The sequence below is a fragment of the Monomorium pharaonis genome, chromosome 11 (genome assembly GCF_013373865.1).
Source record: "Monomorium pharaonis isolate MP-MQ-018 chromosome 11, ASM1337386v2, whole genome shotgun sequence".
Lineage (NCBI taxonomy): Eukaryota > Metazoa > Arthropoda > Insecta > Hymenoptera > Formicidae > Monomorium > Monomorium pharaonis.
In genome coordinates, this window is record NC_050477.1 from 787,469 (window position 1) to 808,018 (window position 20,550).

General features: G+C 36.6%; 2 protein-coding genes across 2 annotated transcripts in view; one reads left to right on the top strand and one right to left on the bottom strand.

Annotated features, from left to right (window-relative positions):
- Positions 1-20,550, top strand: part of LOC118647927 — a 58,420-nt gene that overhangs the window by 23,811 nt on the left and 14,059 nt on the right. The gene's annotated exons all lie outside the window — the stretch shown is intronic.
- LOC105841134 (aquaporin) lies at positions 486-18,780 on the bottom strand. Its single transcript, XM_012688266.3, has 6 exons — positions 18,565-18,780; positions 16,901-17,060; positions 3,015-3,217; positions 2,481-2,624; positions 1,623-2,080; positions 486-1,193 (listed from the first exon to the last, which is right to left on the bottom strand). Exons 2-5 carry the CDS (start codon positions 17,034-17,036, stop codon positions 1,631-1,633), a joined length of 933 nt encoding a protein of 310 aa, XP_012543720.1. The 5' UTR covers positions 17,037-17,060; positions 18,565-18,780; the 3' UTR covers positions 486-1,193; positions 1,623-1,630.

Below are 20,550 nucleotides of genomic sequence, written 5' to 3' on the forward strand. Positions count from 1 at the left end.
AAATTCGCTAATAATTAATAAAAAGCGCGGCGAGAGACCGGCCGCGGTCGTGCCGCCGCGAAATACGTGTAAGAGGAATTTTTCCCACGCGTATACGTGCGCTTCGCTTCTACGGAATAATGAAAGAATAAGAAGAAATGGAGAATGAGGGAAAGTCGATACTCGAAACTGTGTACTGCAAGATGAAACTATATGCATTATTCTGGTGCCACGCTTTGTGTTATACAGCATAGAGCGATTTTCTTCGAATGTGCTGGCGGTGAAAAGACTATGTGTACTACGTAGCAAAAATATAAATATGCGTCACGACTGAGCAATATACATTTTATCAGTTTAGACATTCGAGATGGAAATGATACTAATTATTTATCATACATTTTAGTTTTCTAAATAAAATTTTCAATGTTTCTTTTACTGAGATATCTTTTAGATCGCATTTGTAATAATGTGTATTTTTGTTCTAATATATATATATATATATATATATATATATATATATATATATATTTTTTTTTTTTTTTAGTAAAAAGAATAATTTATATTTTGTCGCTTTTCATATTTGAAATGCCTTTCCACGGTGTTTTGCGCGGCCGTGATGCGGACAAAGTGAATAAAATGTAATTGCTATAACGAACACGCCTGGAATTTTTGCATCCATGGCATCTAAAGCTAACGAATACGCGCCTTATCTAATATTATATCGCACACGGAGAGAATTTTCTCTTAAAATTTACCTTCAAAATTTGGTAATTGTGGGATAATGTGTGACCTCGAGAAATTTTACTATACTTTTTAGTAAAATTTACTAAAAAGTATAATAAAATTCCTCGGGGTTACACACTATCCCACAAATGCCAGATTTTGAGAGTAAATTTTAAGAGAAAATTCTCACCGTGCATTTTTGTACAAAAATAATCCGTCACGTCAGTCCATGACGCGAAAGTCCTTGTCACAGTCCCACGATGCGTTGCGATTCTTCGGTTTACAAGATTTTCGAATGGGACGCTTCCGAACGTCTTTATAGAAGTAGAAATTCGGAAAGTTCCGGACCCAGTCCGATCTGCTTCCATCGCTCCGCACGAGAGGATCTTCCGCCGCAACTTTTGCAACGTACTCTTTCTCAACCGGGGAAAATACCAGCGATCGGGATTTCAATTTGTGAACCACCGACAACCGGAATGCAATTTCGCTCGCTGAAAGAAAATACGCACGATACAAGTTCGGCTCGTAGATTACTCGGTAAAAATGACGGTGAAAAACGATGTCACCCAAAAATATCTAAAAGATATTTGAGGAACTGAATGGACGAAAGTAGGACAAGCATAAAAAAATGATTTGAAACTGTGCTCCCGACGAGGAAGAACTATCCGAAGCGAAGCGGAGGAGTTCTTCATTTGTCAAATAATTTCTATATAATTAAAAAAATAATTTAATATGCGTGGAAGAAAGTAAACCAATTAACGAGTTGTTTAAATAATTGAATGTACGAAATGTACATTTTTTTTACTGAGATTATATTTTTATTTTAATTATAGTTTTTATTGTTGCTTGTAAATTAATAGGAAAAAAAAAACAAACCATGCAAACTAAGTGTGTTTTCACTTGATGAGAAGCATACGTACCATTCCGTTTACGTCTCTTGAACGATGCCATTCAAAGTTCCCACGTCCTGCTTAGTGTTCTCCTGATCTTCCGTCTCCCAAAATAGGCATCGATAAATCAGAGCCGCGATAATGCCGCCACTAATCGGTCCCACCCAGTATACCCAGTGAGCTTCCCAATGATTAGTCCATACTGCTGGCCCGAACGATCTAGCGGGATTCATGCTGCAACCGGTATGAGGGATGAAAGCAAGACACAACGCGGTGACGCAGAGGCCGAATTTAAGTCCCAGCGAGTCGGTGTTCTTCGCGTTTCGCGAGTCCCAACTTCCGCAGGCGAAGAAGACGAGTATGCCCGTAGCTAAAGCCTCAGCCATAACCCCGTAACCGACCGGTAGTGCTTCATTAACATTTGTCGTGCAAAACGAGGAGACTGTCCGTGGATCACCGGTATGCGCAAGTCTCTCTGGCGTTATCATCTGTCAATACAAAAGTTAACTTAATTTCCAGGAGGTAATTAAATGTAAATTTAATCGATTACTTTACGCGAATTCGCTACCTCTGTTGTTTTACGTGATAAGTAATTCGAACTTGCTGTTAAAATTTTATTTACAACGATCCATGGAATTTTGGCATCTCGGATGATTGGGTGTTGCAATTAACGGGAATAGAGATAATCTTTTAGCTTTAGGAGCAAATGGGCGTTCAGACGGAGAAAAAATAATATTGATATTTGTAATTTAAGATAATTTTTGATAACGTGTTATATAAACGCGAACGTGTATCAGGCCTTTGCCTGAGTTTATCTACCGGAAACGTAATCTACATGTGTTTTTTTTTATACTCCGTGAATAAATGAATATATGCGTATTCATTAACCTTTAGTAGGCCGTAGCCTAATAGGGAACCCAAACATTGTGTGATGATGTATAATCCGGCCATTGTCAGGGATTTATTACCAAAAATCACTGCGCTGATTGTAACAGCCGGATTGAGGTGAGCGCCGCTGATGTGACCAACGCACTGGAAAAGAACAAATAATTAGCAGTTAGGCGACAAGAAGCTACACAAATAATTACAAATATTTACGAATCGTTTCGCAACGAATTGGAAAAAAAGTAAAACGTTACTTTGTGTTATGATTTTGCAGAGAATGCGAGCGTGTCACTTTCATATCTTTGTGAGCAAGTATGAACACGCTTCAGAGATATTAATTATTAATATATATTATTAAAATATATATATAAAATAGAAAAACTCTGATGTAGACTTATGATTTTAAAAAAATATAAGCAAGAGATAAATAAAATGGAGTTGATCAAAAACTGATCACCGATGCATTGCAAAAGAAATGGTATTAATGATTTTTATCGGTGAAAACATTAATTGCCAAATTGAAAAGTGAAGTCATACCTGTATAGCGATCATAATTGCAAGACCGAAAGCGACGGAGATTTGTATGACAGGTATAACTGATCCAATCCCAGAGGGATACGGCTTCATACTGCCTAGGCACGCCATGCATCCCAGAAAGACCAAAATTGCTGTTCCAATCAATTCTCCTAGAAGAGTCAGGAACTTGTCCCACGTGCTACCATCCTCCGTCTTCTTTAACCCTGAGGTATTAACGGGAAATTCCGTCTTTAATTCTACTTTTGATTCTTCGAGCTTTATTTCCGTCATATTAATATTGTATGGCTCGTGCCAACCAGTTGCAATGTTCATCGTCGCCATACGATATATAGATATTTATGGATACTTATTGAATTTATAAATTTTGTTTCTCGTGGAAAGGGTAAATCTACAAGTACTTAGTAACCAGGTCCGATAAAAGTACTCGTATCGTCCAATCGTAAAGAACATCCATATCTTTACGATAATTTTACAGAATGATGAATCATGTTATTTATTTTCATTTCTAATAAAGTTTCATTTCTAATAAAGTAATTAAATTGTGAAGCGAATTAAATCGTGAAGTTCAAGAATACGCTTGAATCGCGGTATTATAATTGCGAAACTGCACGAATAATTTACGAATTGTCTCGCGACGTGTTCGAGAAGAATAAAGCGTTACTTCATGATTTCACAGAGAATGCCCGCTCAAGCACGTCACTCTCACGTCTTTGTAAGCAAGTACGAACACTTGCGGTCTCATTACCGGCTCAGTCTCGGAAACGTGCACCGGCAATGATATTTAATTAAAACACAACTATCGTACGTACAAAGAGTACATACCGAGAGTCCAACTGCGGTACATTTTTATTTTTTGTGTGTTACATGAACTGAAGCCACTGAATGTGTAATCGAGAAAAGTCAAGACGCAAGGATTCTCTCGTTGAATGTAACCGTGTAACGACAACGCTTTGTTTTCAAAGACAGTTAATATATATACATAACGATGATATATGCGCACACGCATGTAACATACACACGTGTACGCACATTCCAATCGCCAACCGCGACCTATGCACAGCTCTCTTGAATCATTAAATGCAGGAGCGAGAGAAGAAAGCAAAAGGCGGTTCTACATCTTTTTAAATGTACTTTTTATTCCAAGATACAAACGAGCTAGATTATCTTGTTAATTTTAGATTCGAAAACTTAAAAGAAATCGTGAACCATTGTTCTTTTTTTCATAATTAATATCACTGTGTTAAAAGACAATAATTTTTGTAACCCATTTATAATACACGAAATTAACTCATAATTCTTTTTTGAACGATTCAGTGATATTTAGACAAACCATTTGAAAATTCTTTATTTAAAACTTACAATGTGTTTTTATGTTAAGTGTCTATTTTATAAAATAATTGATTGTTTTTTAATAAATTCCAAAAAGTGTAATAGTTTTCGGCGAAGAGGAGTTTTTGGATTGACAGGCATGATAACTTGACCTGTCACTTTGTTATAAATTTTCAAGTGGAAACTTTGTTCGTCCGACGTTGAATGCGATTATCACTGATATAAACCTAGGATGGGATGGGTCAACGTTGAATTTATATGAAAGCATCGATAAAGTTATGCACACCAGAGGTCAATATTCGAAAAACGTTGTGGAAAACGTTGGACTTCAATAAGTATTCTCCATTGAGAGAACGTCGCTCCATTGAGCGCTTCCTACTTTTTTTTTCCTTGACAAGATGGCATAGTTTCCTTCGACGTTTGTGAAACTTGCTCGATGTAACTCTCGCGAGCTACGTAAAATTTTTCGCGAGGGGTGAGGGCTTTAAAATTTTCGCTTGAATCGCTGAAAGTTGAACTAAACTAGTTTGCAACAATTAAGTTAAAGTACGCTCTTTGAACGAGCATGCCATTGTAATGCTTATCATTTTCGGGTTATTTTGATATACAACTTCTATTTATTTTGTTCCGTATATTTTAATCCTTTGATAGACTGGAATTGAATTATAGGCATATATATATATATATATATATATATATATATATATATATATATATAATAATTTTGTTTTTTTCTTTTTACTTTTAACTGTTCGCTATATTTTAATGCAAAATATATTGACCACTTATTGTGTTTTATGCCTTGTATTAATTTTAAAATTGTATTATATATTAAGAAATAATCGCAGGTCAATATTTCATCTCTCAGACGCTAACGAAGTATTATTAACAACCAAGTAATCTGCAGCCAGAGGTCAAGACTTTGTGACTTTTCTTCTTGCCATGCAGCCTTGATAATTTCGTAACTATTATCGATGTGCCGATAAAACTTTATGAAATTGTTTCAAATGTATATAATATTTTGGACAATGGTAATTTTATTTTATGTAACTTTAAAATTATGAATTACAATATTAGAATGCTCACTTTTCAGTTAATAATTGCCAATCGTAATTCAACAATTTTTTAAAATAGCGTTATTAGATCTTATTTAAATATTATTATTTATTTTTCGAACATATTTGCATTCCGCCATTTTTATCTCTTTGCCACACAGGAAGATATTAGATTATCTAGAAAATAGTGATATTTTTTCTCCTTTTTATTTTATGGTTAATTCTGCGAAGATATTTATTTTCTCTTCCCCTCCCCCCTCTCTCTCTTTACACTAAATACAAAATTATTTAATCTGTTTACGTGTTATTCGATATAAAGAAAAGTAAATATTAATTAAATCAAGCACGCACGCACGTATATTAATTTAATCAAACATCTTGTCCAGAAAATATGCGCCCGATTTGATTGTTTAACAATTTGCTGTAATTAACTTACGCAATAATAAACATAATACCCATTATCTACTTTTTAAAATCAAAAATTGATAACATCTAAAGTGCTTCTATATGCAACGAAACATTATTATTAAAAATAAAATATTTATACTTATTTATGCCATTTTTTATGCAATTAGTTTTACTTGATATAACATTTACTTGATAATACATTTTTTATGGCATTACAGAAAAAAACTGTCACGATAAAATAATGAAATTAAATCTTGCAATCCTGCTCAGGTATTTTGCAAATCTTTATTTTTTCAGTTTTTAACATGCGAGAAACACAATTCGATATTTCGTCTATAACATGTTACAATATAAATACTTCCGTATTAATCTGTAGTTATCGTGCTACATACGCATTGTGTTGCATCCGTGTTTTGCATTTCCTGAACGGATCATTCAGATCCGTAGTGCATGCGCATCGCCCAACTTCCACACATATATTCATATGATACGATATTCATATGATATTCATAACATACGGATGTCAATATCCTTCGGGTTTAATCGCGCTTATACATATACATATCCGTCTGCATCTCTGAACTATGCATAGAGATACCTACGCACCTAGTTTGCCCTAGAATTACGGCCGAGTTCTCGTGATTAACCGTATGTCGCACGGATATAATTAGAGCCGAACACGTGTCACGTATGATTTCCATTAACACACAGACTCAGTGTAACGCGGACCGGGGGACAGATAGTGATCAGTCATCGGCACTCGTGGATCAGCCGGATTTAGCTGCGATGGCGGAAACACAGTCCAAAGTCGCGCGTTTATCTTCTTAAAATCTTCGAATACTCCGAATCGTATCGATTACAGAATCAAACAGAAACAAATGACTTAATGTATATTTACGTGTACGTAAAACAGCATATACCGGACCGCAGTATAAATCTACATTATTTTTTATTTCTGGTTGCATTTTTATAAAAACAAAAGTTCACAGTTTATTGTCCACAAATTATTTAATTCTGGAATACGTATTTGTTATGATTCATTATGTGGTAAAATATATGTAAATTTTTATATGAATACCAAATCGGATCGTTTAAATTTATCGTATCAATAGTTTACGTCAATAACTCAGTAAAAATATAAGTAGATAAGCTACTATCTTCTGCCTTTTCCAAGTTTATGCTTGCATTTTATATAATATTATAAAGCCTTATTTATGTAGAAAATACAGTATATAAAATTGCCTCTAATATAAAGAAACTTTATTTTTTACTTCTTTTTATTTATTACATGTGCGCTCTGACCTATCAATAGTTCATATGCAGTCGATATTTGTCGATATTTATGAAAAAAAAAAGACGTTTATATTCCTTTTTAGTCTATATTACGAAAGAAATAATAATCCAACGTGTTCGTAAAAGCCGATCGACCGGCAATTAATTGGCATAAAAAAATTAAAACCGTACACTTTTATACGCGCTCTCTTAACGTTTTGCTAATTTATCACCGGTTAATGATCCGACGGTCGTAAAGATGGCGAGGTATACTGGCGGAATAAAGTGTAGAAAGCCATTGCGCGCATGTTGTATGTACATCAGGACCGAATAGAAACTCGCGAGGAAAACACATGCGAGATCGCTTCAAGACACGGCACATATATCTATATTCACGGAAATATATTTTTGCGCCAGGGTGAGAGGGGGAGAGATGTGCACTTTCCAAGTTCCACGTAACTTGGACGGGGGCATATCTCTAATCGCTAATTAAAAAACCAAACTGTGAAGAACGGAGGCTGATGGTAATTAGCAGGAAAGTGCAGGAGCATAATTACGGATCGCGAAAGTAATCAACAATTACGTTCGCCGGGTGAAATGTCCTGTACTTCAACTGCGCGCACTTTGCCTTCAATATCTTCTTTATTTTTAACAAGTTAAACTAACTGTAATTTGATGAAATTAACACGAAATTGGAGACTCGTGTTGAAGTTGCGCGGGGCAATCTATCGGGGAGAAAGGAGAAAGGAAAAAGGGAATTGAATGAAAGGGACGCGCAGCGTTGCGCTTTCATCGATGCACCATCTACGGTATCTCTCGTACAAATTAACGCGCGCGCGCGCTTCACTCCGATGTGCCTGGAAAATTTTCATCAGTATACCGACTACGATGCATGAGTTTACCAACTATCGATAGTACACAAAGAGACAGCAGAAATCTACCGTATCGCGACACGCAGTGGATTGATAAAGCAGCAATGCGCATTTCAGAATATTAAATTAATATTGTACGTGTATATTTATGCAGAATATTTATGCATTTCTATTATTTTGTAAGCTGCCTGCTGTCAGACTATTGTATCAAAAGTTTGAGTACATGTCATTTTTAAAACGTTATACTCGATCAATTAATCGACTATAATATTGCAATTAACTGTAATTAATAGGCTATTATGAATGTAGATTAATTATTACAATTTTTTAATAAAGTTACAAGAATTTTATACATTACGGTAAATATTTCGAGCATTTGATGCGAGGCGTAATTTTCAGCGTGTCCAATCGACCGCTCAAATTTTTGTATTTTGCTGTTAATTTTTCGCAACGCAACGCCGTAACTAGATAGCATAGAATTGCGCTTCGTAACTGAATAGGATTGCGAAGAGGCAATTTATTTCGATGATTCGCCACGGAAAAGTATCAGAGAATTACTCACGTACTGCAAATTTCAGTGATCTCTAATAGCGGCGGTACGCGAGCAGTGAAATTTCCATAAATCAATTGCACTGAAAAGGTAGAAAGCCAGTTTTTCTCTCGTGCTTCTCTCGATGCAACGTACGATGACGAGCAAAGTGCGTTTCGTGTTTATAATATCCGGTGAATTTCTCGCATGAGGTGAGGGAGGGGGGAAGAGGACTAAACACAGCATATTTTCTTTAAGAAGTAGACTCGCGGTACGCGCACTCGTGACTCCGTCGTAAAAATGCGACATTTCTAATTTATATATGTCACGATGTTTGCACACATGTGCATCAACGATCGGAAAAATAGTATTTGCCCAACTGGTCGCAGTTGATATTAATGAAACGATAAGATAAACGCAGATGTGTCATCTTAATTATCTTTCACGTCGCGCAGTTGCATATATGGATATGCATTTAGTGGTGTGCCGGGTTAAACAAAGTTCTTTGATTGAAACGTCGTGCTCAGGACAATTCGTTTGGTTTAATAATTCACCTTTCATTACATTCGTCAGCCACAAGTTTCCTACGTTACTCCTACATTTATGGGAAAAATATTTTTTCTTCTTTTCCACGAGATAATCTTGTTGATAAACGACGAACTTAAATATAAATGTATATTACGTCCATTATTTTGATTACCAATTTGATTACTCGCTATATCCGTTAATTAACTGATGGTAATAAGGCTCCTGAACTTTACATAAAGTTATGTATGTGCGACTGTGTCCGCGCTGCGGCATAATTACAATTTTGTAATTGGGCTCATCATAATTTGTCTATTAGCTTGAATAAGGCGTTTTTCTAATTACCATAATTAGCTTTCCAATTCATTTACTGATAGAACCTATTAAACTTTTCCCACGAATCGATCGAGAATTAGATATAAAATCGCTTGACACGAAAGTTCCGCGTTTATTTGATGTGATACAACGCCGTTCGCTGTTACGTGTGAAAGTATTGAAAATCCGGGTGATTGCCTCTGACCAGGTAACATTTTGCTAATGGCTGACCGGTCGTTCGGCCGATCGGCGATGACATGGTCTGAACATTATATAATGTAACGCGGAATACACGGATTTGTGTAACATGGCTTTTCTTTGCCACGTTAAAGTACATAAGTCTACAAGTTGTCACGTACTTGCGTCGCGATACACACGACGAGCGACTTTTTATTCCCGCAGAAAATACACGACTACGTCCGAACTTTGGTCCGTGAAATACGACCAAAACGATATCGTAACAGGTTCATCGCGTGAAATACGATCGACCATCATGTGAGCTGCAACTGATCCGTTGTTATATTCCGATACGATCTTTCTGCTACTCGGTAAATTCATGAAGCAAACTTGATTTTCATCGAATTTTTTAAAAGATTAAGTTACGATCCATAAATCAGGTTTTCTTTTACCCCAAAAAAGATTCTCAGTCTTGCATTTTTAAAGTAAATGGCGCTCTGGCAAAATCAGAGTCTGTTTATTTCTTGATTATTTTATAATCTCTATAAATAAACTTGATCTACATCCTGAAGTGTTTTGACGTGAGATTAAAAAAGAGGCTTGAATCTTATAACGTATGCGAAAATCTCAGATGTTACAAGTAGATACAATAATTTTGAAACGGTCTATGTAAGCTTTGGCCTATTTCAGAAAAGGTCAACACCGTTCACTTGTCTTGGGAAGTGAAGATAAATTTACTTATATGTCGCCTCAGAGAATCCAGGTGTTTGATCAGCTGAGCGTTTTTCGCCGGAACATTTTTCACACACGTACACATAGTATGCCCGCGGATACCATGAATACCATTAAAACGTAGCGCCATTGAGTAAAGTTGATGGCGTTACGTGGCGTGCAAACGAAGACGCATAAATATTCATTCCCCCCCCCCCTCCTCCCCTCGCCAAACAAGGATGGAAGGCGCGTGCAAGCCGCAGAGCCGTCGCATGTATATTCGAGCGTACAGCCCGTACGTGCATTTTCAAATTTCTCGTGGGATGTGATATGAATCCTCTGAAATAGTAGAAAATGGCTCGGTAATCGTATCACGGAGAAATTCCTGGCTTACGCCTGAGAAACGCACGCTGTTCGCCGATTAACCGTCGGGAGCATCGTGATGCACGAGAGCGCGGCGATGCACAAAAGCAGATACGCTTTTCTTTACATTAGCGGATTTTTATTTCTCTTCAGCTTTCGTTGGCTGATGAATTGCGAGATACGTTAAACGGACGGCACGCTCTAATTGCTTAATCTCGCAGGTGCTTGAAACGCAAGGGCATTTTTCTTCCAATGAGAGAGAGAGAGAGAGAGAGAGAGAGAGAGAGAGAGAGAAAGAGAAACGATTTTCCCCCGTTCGCGGGAAAGCTTTACGTTGCAACGAGTGTTTAACAAAAAAAAAAAAAGTAAAAATTGCTGAATGCGATTATCCGCGTGATCTTTCATATCGCTGACGGTTACTCGCGTGTAGAACGACCGGCGACGATCGATAATTATCGTGTAATTACACGCGCTCTTGTGTAATATCACGTCGCGCCATCGATTGTCACAGTCGATTAGATTCACGACGTCAAAAGTAATTTCGCACATATTCAACGCGTTGCATAAAACAATTTCTCGATGAGCGCCAGAAATCCGAAACTATCGAAGCACATCCGCGTGACGCGGGTGAATTTGATGACGCGTATGGCATATTAATGTGCAAAATATAATATATAAGTAATCGTTATCAAGTTACGAAATTAGTTGACACTTCGCTTGTCTAATCGACGATACGCGATTTTTCGTTGTCGACAGTTTGTTACTATCTCACAATTAGTGAGAATCTTTTTTTTTACGACGCAATTCCATCTGCGTCGCAGGAAGTCGACGGATACGATACAACAGATACACGTGGAATCTCGAGCTTAATGCAACGAGGAAATAAAAGAATAGGTCTCGGTGGCCATTACGTCATCGGTGTACAGTTGCAAGAGTGCGATAAACCGCGGCGCCGTAAGGGGAAGTGAAAAGTACACGGAACACGGTCTGCCTTTTCTGTACCCGGAATACACGGAAAGCGCCTGAGTACAACACGTGCATCGCGCACCGGTGCGGTGTTGCAAGTGTGACAGTGGGTCAAGTTCGCGGTGAATGGCCGGAGTCCGGTGGCTCTCGCGAGTGTCGTGCCAGACCCGATACGCCGGCATTCTCTCAATTTGTTGCAAGCATAGCGGCGACCAAACAGGAAAAGGAAGAAAAAAAGAAGATTAACGGCTTTTTACGCATGCACTTTGCTCGCTGATGTGTGCGCCCGACAATTCTCTGGATTTTCACTCTTTTGAAAATCCATCACGTTGAAAAAAAAGAAAGCGCAGATATGAAATAGCGGTGCGCACTGAGCAAACGCTTTTCACGAAGTGCTGTTCGTTGAAATTTAAAATACAATTGAAAAACGTTTGAAATATTAGAAATGACGAATATCGTTTGTCGATGTTGTTTATGAATTGGGGAAATATCTCTGAGCTTTGTTGAAAGCTAAAAAGAAATATTTCCAAATTGAAATCCAAAATAAATCTTCTGTCTATTTCGTTATATTTTTAATGATATTTTAATATCATTTTTATGTAGAGCATTTTTGTTTACAGCATACAGTTAATTCGGTTAATTTTAATTATCTTAGCATTCGCTGATCATCAACAACTGCAATTATTACAAGCTAGAGAGTGTCTATTTCTCAAGAATTCGTTTCAGAAACATTCACGGCAAACATTTGCGAAGCGAGCACAAATAAATAATAACAATATCGGGTAACCGCGGCACAATGGACATTGTCTCGCATTGATTGCATTCTCACTGCTACAACATTTTGCTATCTGCCCGCTATATCGTCACACGATCGTAGTGGAAGTGGAGCAACCATCGTGAGAACGGATAGAAAGGAAGTATCGGTAAATTATAGCGCGATTGTCACGATAAATCGTTGTAATGCGAGGAAGAGTCAAACTCTAGATTTCCTGAAACTCGGCAGAATATCACGATGTACTAAATTTTCTCAGGAGGCGCCTCTTATTCGATTTCCAGCGGATCTCGGCAATAATTATGTCTTCCCGGGAATCCGGAACAGCTACTGCTTCCGATAAGATCAGTTGCAAATTTTCCGGGTTCCGACGTGCGCGAATTAAAATCTAAAGTAAAGCGAAGTGATTATGATAATCGTGAAAGATAGGAAACGCATTACTTTCATCTCCGATTTATTCTCGTCTGCGATAGAGTCGAGGGAAGAAGAGCCGTTTAAGATATATCTTAAAGTACCGTTCTGCTTGCCACCGTTACGAAATTACAAAAAAACAACCGCGATTCGGTCAAAAGTAAATTTGCATGCGTTAACATAATTCGATTTATCATCGGCCGCGCTGTCGCGACTGAACCCCTTTAAATCTGGCCGTGACTGCACGGCGGGAAGAAATGTTTATTGCCGACATTGATGTACTCGCATTGCAAATATCTCGTAATAAACGTAACTTACGTCAGAGAGGAGTTAGCGTGTACGTAGGTAGGGAATACGTACCTACTGGCACATTTCAAGAACGCCCATCATACCGCGCGTTTTCAACGATAAAAATGACGAAATGGGAGCCCGGCGTTACCAAATTGGCGATTTCATTACAGGAACTGTAACATAATGCACTGTAATATAATCCAATAATGGATGATATAAGACTGTAACGACGACGAAGGTTTCACTCGAATGCGAACGGCGAATCATTAGCGATATTGCCGGCGGTGTATAATGCAAGCAGCTCGTAACCGACGAAAAATTTCAAAATTTTCTTTCGTCAGATCGGATATAGGTAATACCATCCTTCGTACCGGAAGCTGTTCTGCCTTAACACGGACGCACACATACACACACACACGCTCACGTCATAATCCGCCGAACTACTTTCTATGCCAGATACAAGACAAAAAACTGCTTCGTTATTCTATCTTCCCTATTGTAAACTCGCCTGTTTTTTTTTTCAATTGTCATTTTGAATAATGCGAATTTTTGTGTTGAAAGAAATTCAGAATACATTTTACGTAATGTGCTAATTTTTTTAAACATCTTGATTCAAAAGGAAAACCCAGAAAATTTATCTTGACATGTCTTGACGTTCGTTGGAATTTTTCCAGGTTATATGAATCTAGACTGAACATTTTATATATCTCGAGACAAAGTATTTGCGTCAACGTAGCAGCTGAACGAGCAGCTAACTATTTACCGTGGTATACACGGCACGAGATAGGGATTTTCAGATAGTGCGTGACCCGCATCCCGATATCTATGCTCTTTACAACTGCACTGCTATTAAATTTAAATTAATTCCTAAAGACCCACCGCACGTATTTTCGCGATAATAAATCAGTCTTGTACATACATCGCGATCGTACGAAACGGGTGAAAGTACACAAGTATACATAACTTAGCATTCCGGTATCGCTTCCCTAGATTTTCTCAGGAAGATAGAATTCACAAAAAGCCATTCGGGAATAATCAATTCCTCTCACCGGCTTCTTCTTTCTTTTTTCTTTTTTTGTCAGACTCCGAGATTCTCGTGAAACCATTGTGAGGAACGCGCGACGTTCAACGGAAATAATGCCGGTTAATTAACATCTCGTAGATGTAGATATACGCCATGAAGTGCGAACGAGCTAGACGGTAAAGAAGAGATCGAATCATCTGAAATTACGGCCTCGAGCAAACCGTTTTTTGCGCTCGCGCATAACGGAGGAGAGAATGAGAAGAACCCATACATGTTACCCATACGCGTTACCCTGCTCCATAATTATCGTCTAATTTCGTTAGCGTAGAGACTGCCCGCGTGCCACACATCTCGTAAAAAAAAAGTCCGAGCAGCCGCGTTTCCTGATACGGTTGCATTATGCACTTTCTTTTTCCTAGAGAAACGACCGAAATACCCTCGTTAAAAGAAGAGCGCAGCCCGCTTTCTAGATCAAACGCGCCAGGTGCGACGTCGATCAGAAATTCTCGCTGTGCATACAATAGTTGAAAGTATTAAAAACTTCTGCACTTTTATAATAGTAAAAGTGAGAAGGGGGGAAAAAGAAATTATAATTCCATTACTTCGATGAATACGGTCGATGCGAGAGAGACGTAATTATAAATCGATCCGTGAACAAATTATACCATTTCTGAGTAGAACGCTTTTAACGAAAAAATTATTATGCAAGAGAACTGAGAACGTAGTAAAATTGGGGGTTCGAAACATTAATCACTATAAAAAATAAAAAAAAAGTTTTTTTTTCCTTGACTCGAGAACGTTGACCGTATAATATATGTATATGGCACCACTTTTCGAACTCCCGTGACAACGTTACTTACGCGCGAGAAACCTAATTTTCCGGATCGCCGAGACATTCACCTCGCGTCAAGGATATCGCCGATACGGTAAAACGTACAATGGAAAACGCAGCGCGAGAGGAGAGAAGTTTCCTCGTAGTCAAATCCGATTTCCGACCCAATTTTCAGACCCGGGGGGACTCCTAGAGCGTCGCAGCATAGTGCGCTCGGTGGTAATGCCAAGAGCCGCCGCTTTCTTCTTTCTTTCACCGCGAAGGAGATCGGCGGCGGCGACGACGACGACGACGGGAAATATTTCGAGGAATAGGAGGTCGGTTGCGCATCGCGAAGGCAGTCGCGAGTTTAAGGTCAATCTCGAAAGCAGGGGGAAAGGAACGATCGCGCGAAACCTTTTCCATCTTATTACATCGATCGATCCCTTCTGTGCAACGCGCACGTCACTTCTTCGGCGCTGGGCTTCCTCGCGAAAAATCTCTTCTATGCGTTTCTATTCCGAGATCCAATAGGATTCCCGAAGCGGGTGCAAGTCTATTCGCGAATCGCGAATTATATGTCAATAGGAAAAAAATTGAGGTTCATTAAAATTTTATTCCTCTGGATGTTATAGTCGAGGATGTGCAGGATTCGACAGAATCGACATTCTGACGATACATGAAAGATTAACCGTAAAAAGACGTGAATCATGAATCATCACTTTAGGCAGATTAAAAATCGAGCGCGTGTCATTGGTAAACGGAAATATCTTACAACTGAATGTTTGATCTACCGTGGCAGAAGAAATTTCATGTATTTTTAAGCAGTAACTGGACAGTTATATTACTTCTGTCTACTGAAACTACTTACGGTTCCAATCAAGATGCAATGCTTTACAGTTACCGTGTATACAAAAGATATACGCAAGATCTGAATTCATTTATTAAATAAAAGCAAGATAAGAAATAAATTCAATTGATTAATAATCAAGTCTAAAAGCTTCTCTGTTAATATTAGATACGAATATTGACAGAGGTGCCCACGCATATTTTTATCAAAAAAATCTCAATTATAAAATTATCAAGTTGTGGTTCCTTAAGCAGCATTGTCACAACCAATAAAAATGTAGTAATATTAAACGTACTGGAGGGGGGTGTTTAGAAAAACTGTATATTTCTATTAAAGCTAATGAAATTCGATTATGCTTTGCGCGCGATAAGTGTATAAGGTAACATGATAAATATTGAGGGGGCGGACGAGCGATTAATCGTCGCAGAATCAGGTGATACCTAATTAAAAGTTCGGAACCTCTGTTCAGATTGATATATGTATTCACGTGCGAGAATAGTTGCAAAGTAAGCTTCGCGTTCTAATGGACGGGAACCTCTATGAATTATAATGAAATTCATTCCAACGTTTCACAAGAGCGAGGATTTGTCACTGGAAAGCGTGTACGTACTGTTATTCACTCGGTCGCGTTGATATTCTTTAACGTTCGTATCGCTTTCTTTTCTTTATACACAAATTTCCGCGATCGATATTTGGGATAAAAGCGGACATTACTCGGTTTCGATTTTAGACGGAAAAAAGATTTGCTAACTTCAATCTCGTGCGAAATCCGCTTAGAAGATCTGATCTTTCGAGGTGAATACGAAAATATAACGTATTTAAAGAAATTTGAGACATAGAGAAATACAATTCCATCATTTTTCCTTAAGAGATATAAAATATTGATGGTTTTATGTAAATTGATCTTTTTTTATTTATAGAAAAATTAATAGAACATATATAATGAGCATCTTATATGTCTTTATCTTTAAAGGACTACTTGACAATTTACTTAGCACAAAACCTGTTATAAAATCCATGTAATTAAATACATAATTTTAGGAATCACAAAAATCCTGAATTTTGCATTGCAAATATATTTCCAAAACAATCGATAATTGAACTTTTGTTGAATATATTCGTCGAATTATTCTCTCGGGAAACGGGACTTTCAATTTCTTTGTGACGTATATTCCGTTATGATCGCATCATTCATTCGTACTTACTGGGCATCTTCAGCTTCCTCCTCGCCGACTGTATCGTGCCATTGGATCTGAGCGTGATGCCGATACTTTTGGACTTCCTAACAGAGTTTTCCGTGACACCCGGTGGCGATATTATCGAGATACCATTTTGCTCCATGTCGGCGCAATTAAGCTTAGGTTACTGAAAATAGAGCATAGTGGCATTATTTTTTTCAGCCTCGTGCAAAATGTTGACGTCTCAATTTTATCTTATCCACGGCAGTAAATTGTGCAGCGAGAATGCATCCCTCGACCCCGTGATACTGATCTCTTATTTGTGAAGGAAGTAGAATCGAACAATGATAAAAATGACAGATGCAAGTAAATCTGCAAATATACATTCTTCTCCGGTTATCTTTTTATCAGCGAGCTACTGTATGCACATTTTAAAATTAACTACTGTCTGCTCCGATAAATTCCGATGTTATTATTAACAAACCGTGAAACATTTTCGGCAAATCTGAAATCGAGTTAAACCTTCGTTAATTTTTCTAATATTAACGTAATCTGTCCGTCAATTTTTTTTTTCGTGTCTTGCATAATTCACCCAGTCACGAAACAGAAGAAGGTCAACTACACGTTGGCAGACTTCACGTTGACTGACTTGGCGACTTAGAATATCTGTTATGTTGCTCTGCAAGGCAATCGATAATAATGCAAATATTGTTATCTGAAACCTGGTACGATTTGCTAGAATTATATTGTCAGATCGAATAATCGAGTTATATCATCGTGCAAATAACAAACGCAAGATGGGAATAACTAATTAAATTCGCCAAGCTGCCAGACGAATTTCGACGTTGCGCGCATAAACGATTGAATCGTACGTCTCACGATTGCCCCGCAATCGTACTCCGTTAATTAAATCCGTGATTCACCACGCAAACGATAATTAACCACCGATCGATCCTGTCGCGACTTCGAATCAAATACATTGCTCTATCATTGCCGATAAATATTTTGTGTACGATCCGAATGTGTACCATCTAAACCTGACAGAATATTAAACAACAAGAATTATATATATATTTTGCTTAATCCTGCTCTCAATTCGATTTGATCACATGATAACCTAAATCTTGCGCTCAGTCTTTCGATTCAATTATTTAATTTCCGAAATTTATCAAAAAGTTGCATTTACGTGGCGTCTATATTACGCAGGGTTTTTTTCATTATAAAAAATGTGATGAATTCTAAAGGAGCAAATGGCTTGAAAAAAGGATCGATAGCTTTTAGCTAATTTAACATTTCACTAATCAAGCTAGACTTGATACGCTTATAAAGATCTTTCGATAATAAATTGAACTCACAACTGTCACGATAACCATCGATTTATATTGTCATATTGGTAGTAATCTAATCTACTCTATTTTTTTACCGTCGTAGTTTATATCACATATTTTTGTCAACATTTTCAACATGTTAGAAGATTATTATGCTTATAAAACTGAAATATCTCAAGTCATTGTCATTATTGTCAAATAAAAACAACACGTCAATGAATTAAATAATACTTTAAAGTACACTTTCAGTTTAATTGTCAACATTATGTTCTTATCGATCGCAGAATTGAGAAAATTTTCATTCACGTTCAGTTCTACAAAATACGATCATAAAAGAAGTGATTGCTCGTTCTTTTAACTCACCCCTAAGAGGAATTCGCTACTATAACGTTGTACACAGATCTTGCACGAAGTCCGTTTTTGACGTATATATTTCTGTACGTGAGAAGTTTCGCTCGTCAAAAATTCATAAAAATCCGCGAATTATGGTTGACACATCCGAGAATAGCGAGCTCGCGGCTATTGTTATCCTTATCCTAGGAATTGTCTTTTGCCGCGTGGTTTCGAGAGGACTGAATCGTTTCGCGAGTCGCGCTCACCTCTATATGTAGAAAACCCTCCACTGTGCCGGCCGTCTCCCGTTACGACGGTTCCGTGTATGCACGCGAATCGTTATACGAAACATTTCTGCCAAATTATCGAGATGCCGCACGTGCGGGCGTGATTCCGTTTCCACATCGGAAAATATTTACGTTGTGTAGATCGTTGACGAGTATACGTGGTATATACATTTCGTTGATTGGCAATCACACGCTTTGGCCGCGTATCGCGGTCTTTCATCTGGACATTGAAATCATTTTTCTTAAACGGACGTAGGAAGAAGGGTTTTTTTTTAGCAAATTAAAATTTAGATACACAATTAGGTAAAAGGTTTTTATTAATATCGGCTATGCAATTATTTTTTTAATAATTATCTATTATTTTTAAAAATTTTTGAAAAGTAATGAATGACATATTAATGAAATTATGTGGAAAAAGAATTATTTTGTGATAAGTATTCTTACTTATGTTTCGAAAGCACTAAGCAAATACTTTATATATTCCAAGAGCGTTGCCAAGAACTCTAGCCAAACTTCTTACTCATCGAGTAAATTTTAACTTGAATATCGTATTATTTTGACCAACTGTACAACTCATATGATTTTAATATTTTTATTTAGTATTTAATTAATATTTCTTACCATATTTTTAATACGTAATAATACATTATTATCTTTTTAAAGAAAATGAGAAAGAAGGCTTTTCTTTTAAATATTTATTGCGTATTATGAAATGTTATATTATTATTAACCAAATTCTGGTTTAAATGTTTTATTTCTTAGAACGTTTTATATTTATATTTAACACTCATTCTAGAAACAGCTTAAAAAAATAGAATAGTTTTTTTTACGTACCTACTCATAGATACAAAGGTTGTAGAATTATTATATTCTGAAATCTCTATTCTTTTTTTTTTCTATTAAGGATATTTTACTGTTAATATACTTTATATTTTTATTATATAACAAAATGACGAATAGTTGATGAAACTTGGAAATCATTGATTCGAATTTTTTCGAGTGATAATAAAAATATGTACCTTAATTATCTCGAATTGTTTTACGTCAATTACATGACATGAGAGATTAGTAGCGATTTTGATACTGATGATAAAACATTTTCTAAGAAAATAATGTCGAGCAATCAATAAATTTTAAGTTAAGATGTCAAATTTATCTTACAGTCAACATAGTTTATCGTGCGGAATGCTAAAAATTATATAAATAAATTTATAATTTAATCGAACGTCAAAAGTTAATTGAAGTATCCCAGAGATTTATCAGATAATCAATTTATGGTCGTGTCGCGATTAATGATTCATTTAAGAGAGAAACTTATTAAATATGATTCGTCGCGATTATTCAAATTAAAAAATTGCAATTAGGATATTGATTTCTATGAAACTATACGTCTGAAGAATAATTAAAAGTCATTAAGTTTTATTTGTTGACACGTGTCTCGTATTAATAATGAATACAAATTAAAAGTAGCTAATACTAACGTAAGACAATGCTATTTATTTCATTTTATCAGGAAATCACAATTATTTTTGTGTAGAATAGATCTTTTTTAAATATTTTTCTATTTTTAATTTTGCCATTATTTTTGTATTGCAATTTTTCTTGGAGGCGATTAATTATTTACAGCTATTATCTGTTGTTTTTTCATGTTTTAGAAAAAAAAATATTATATTACAATTGAATATTTCATTGACTGCTTTATGACAAAAAAGCGAAATTTTTTATAATT

Excerpts from the sequence above, each read along its gene's own strand:
- LOC105841134 (XM_012688266.3), bottom strand. The coding sequence starts at position 17,036 with ATGGAGCAAAATGGTATCTCGATAATATCGCCACCGGGTGTCACGGAA. Across the intron at positions 3,218-16,900 it reads GAGGAAGCTGAAGATGCCCA|GGTTAAAGAAGACGGAGGAT; the intron begins GTAAGTACGAAT and ends TTAATACCTCAG. Across the intron at positions 2,081-2,480 it reads TAGGCTACGGCCTACTAAAG|ATGATAACGCCAGAGAGACT; the intron begins GTTAATGAATAC and ends TTGTATTGACAG.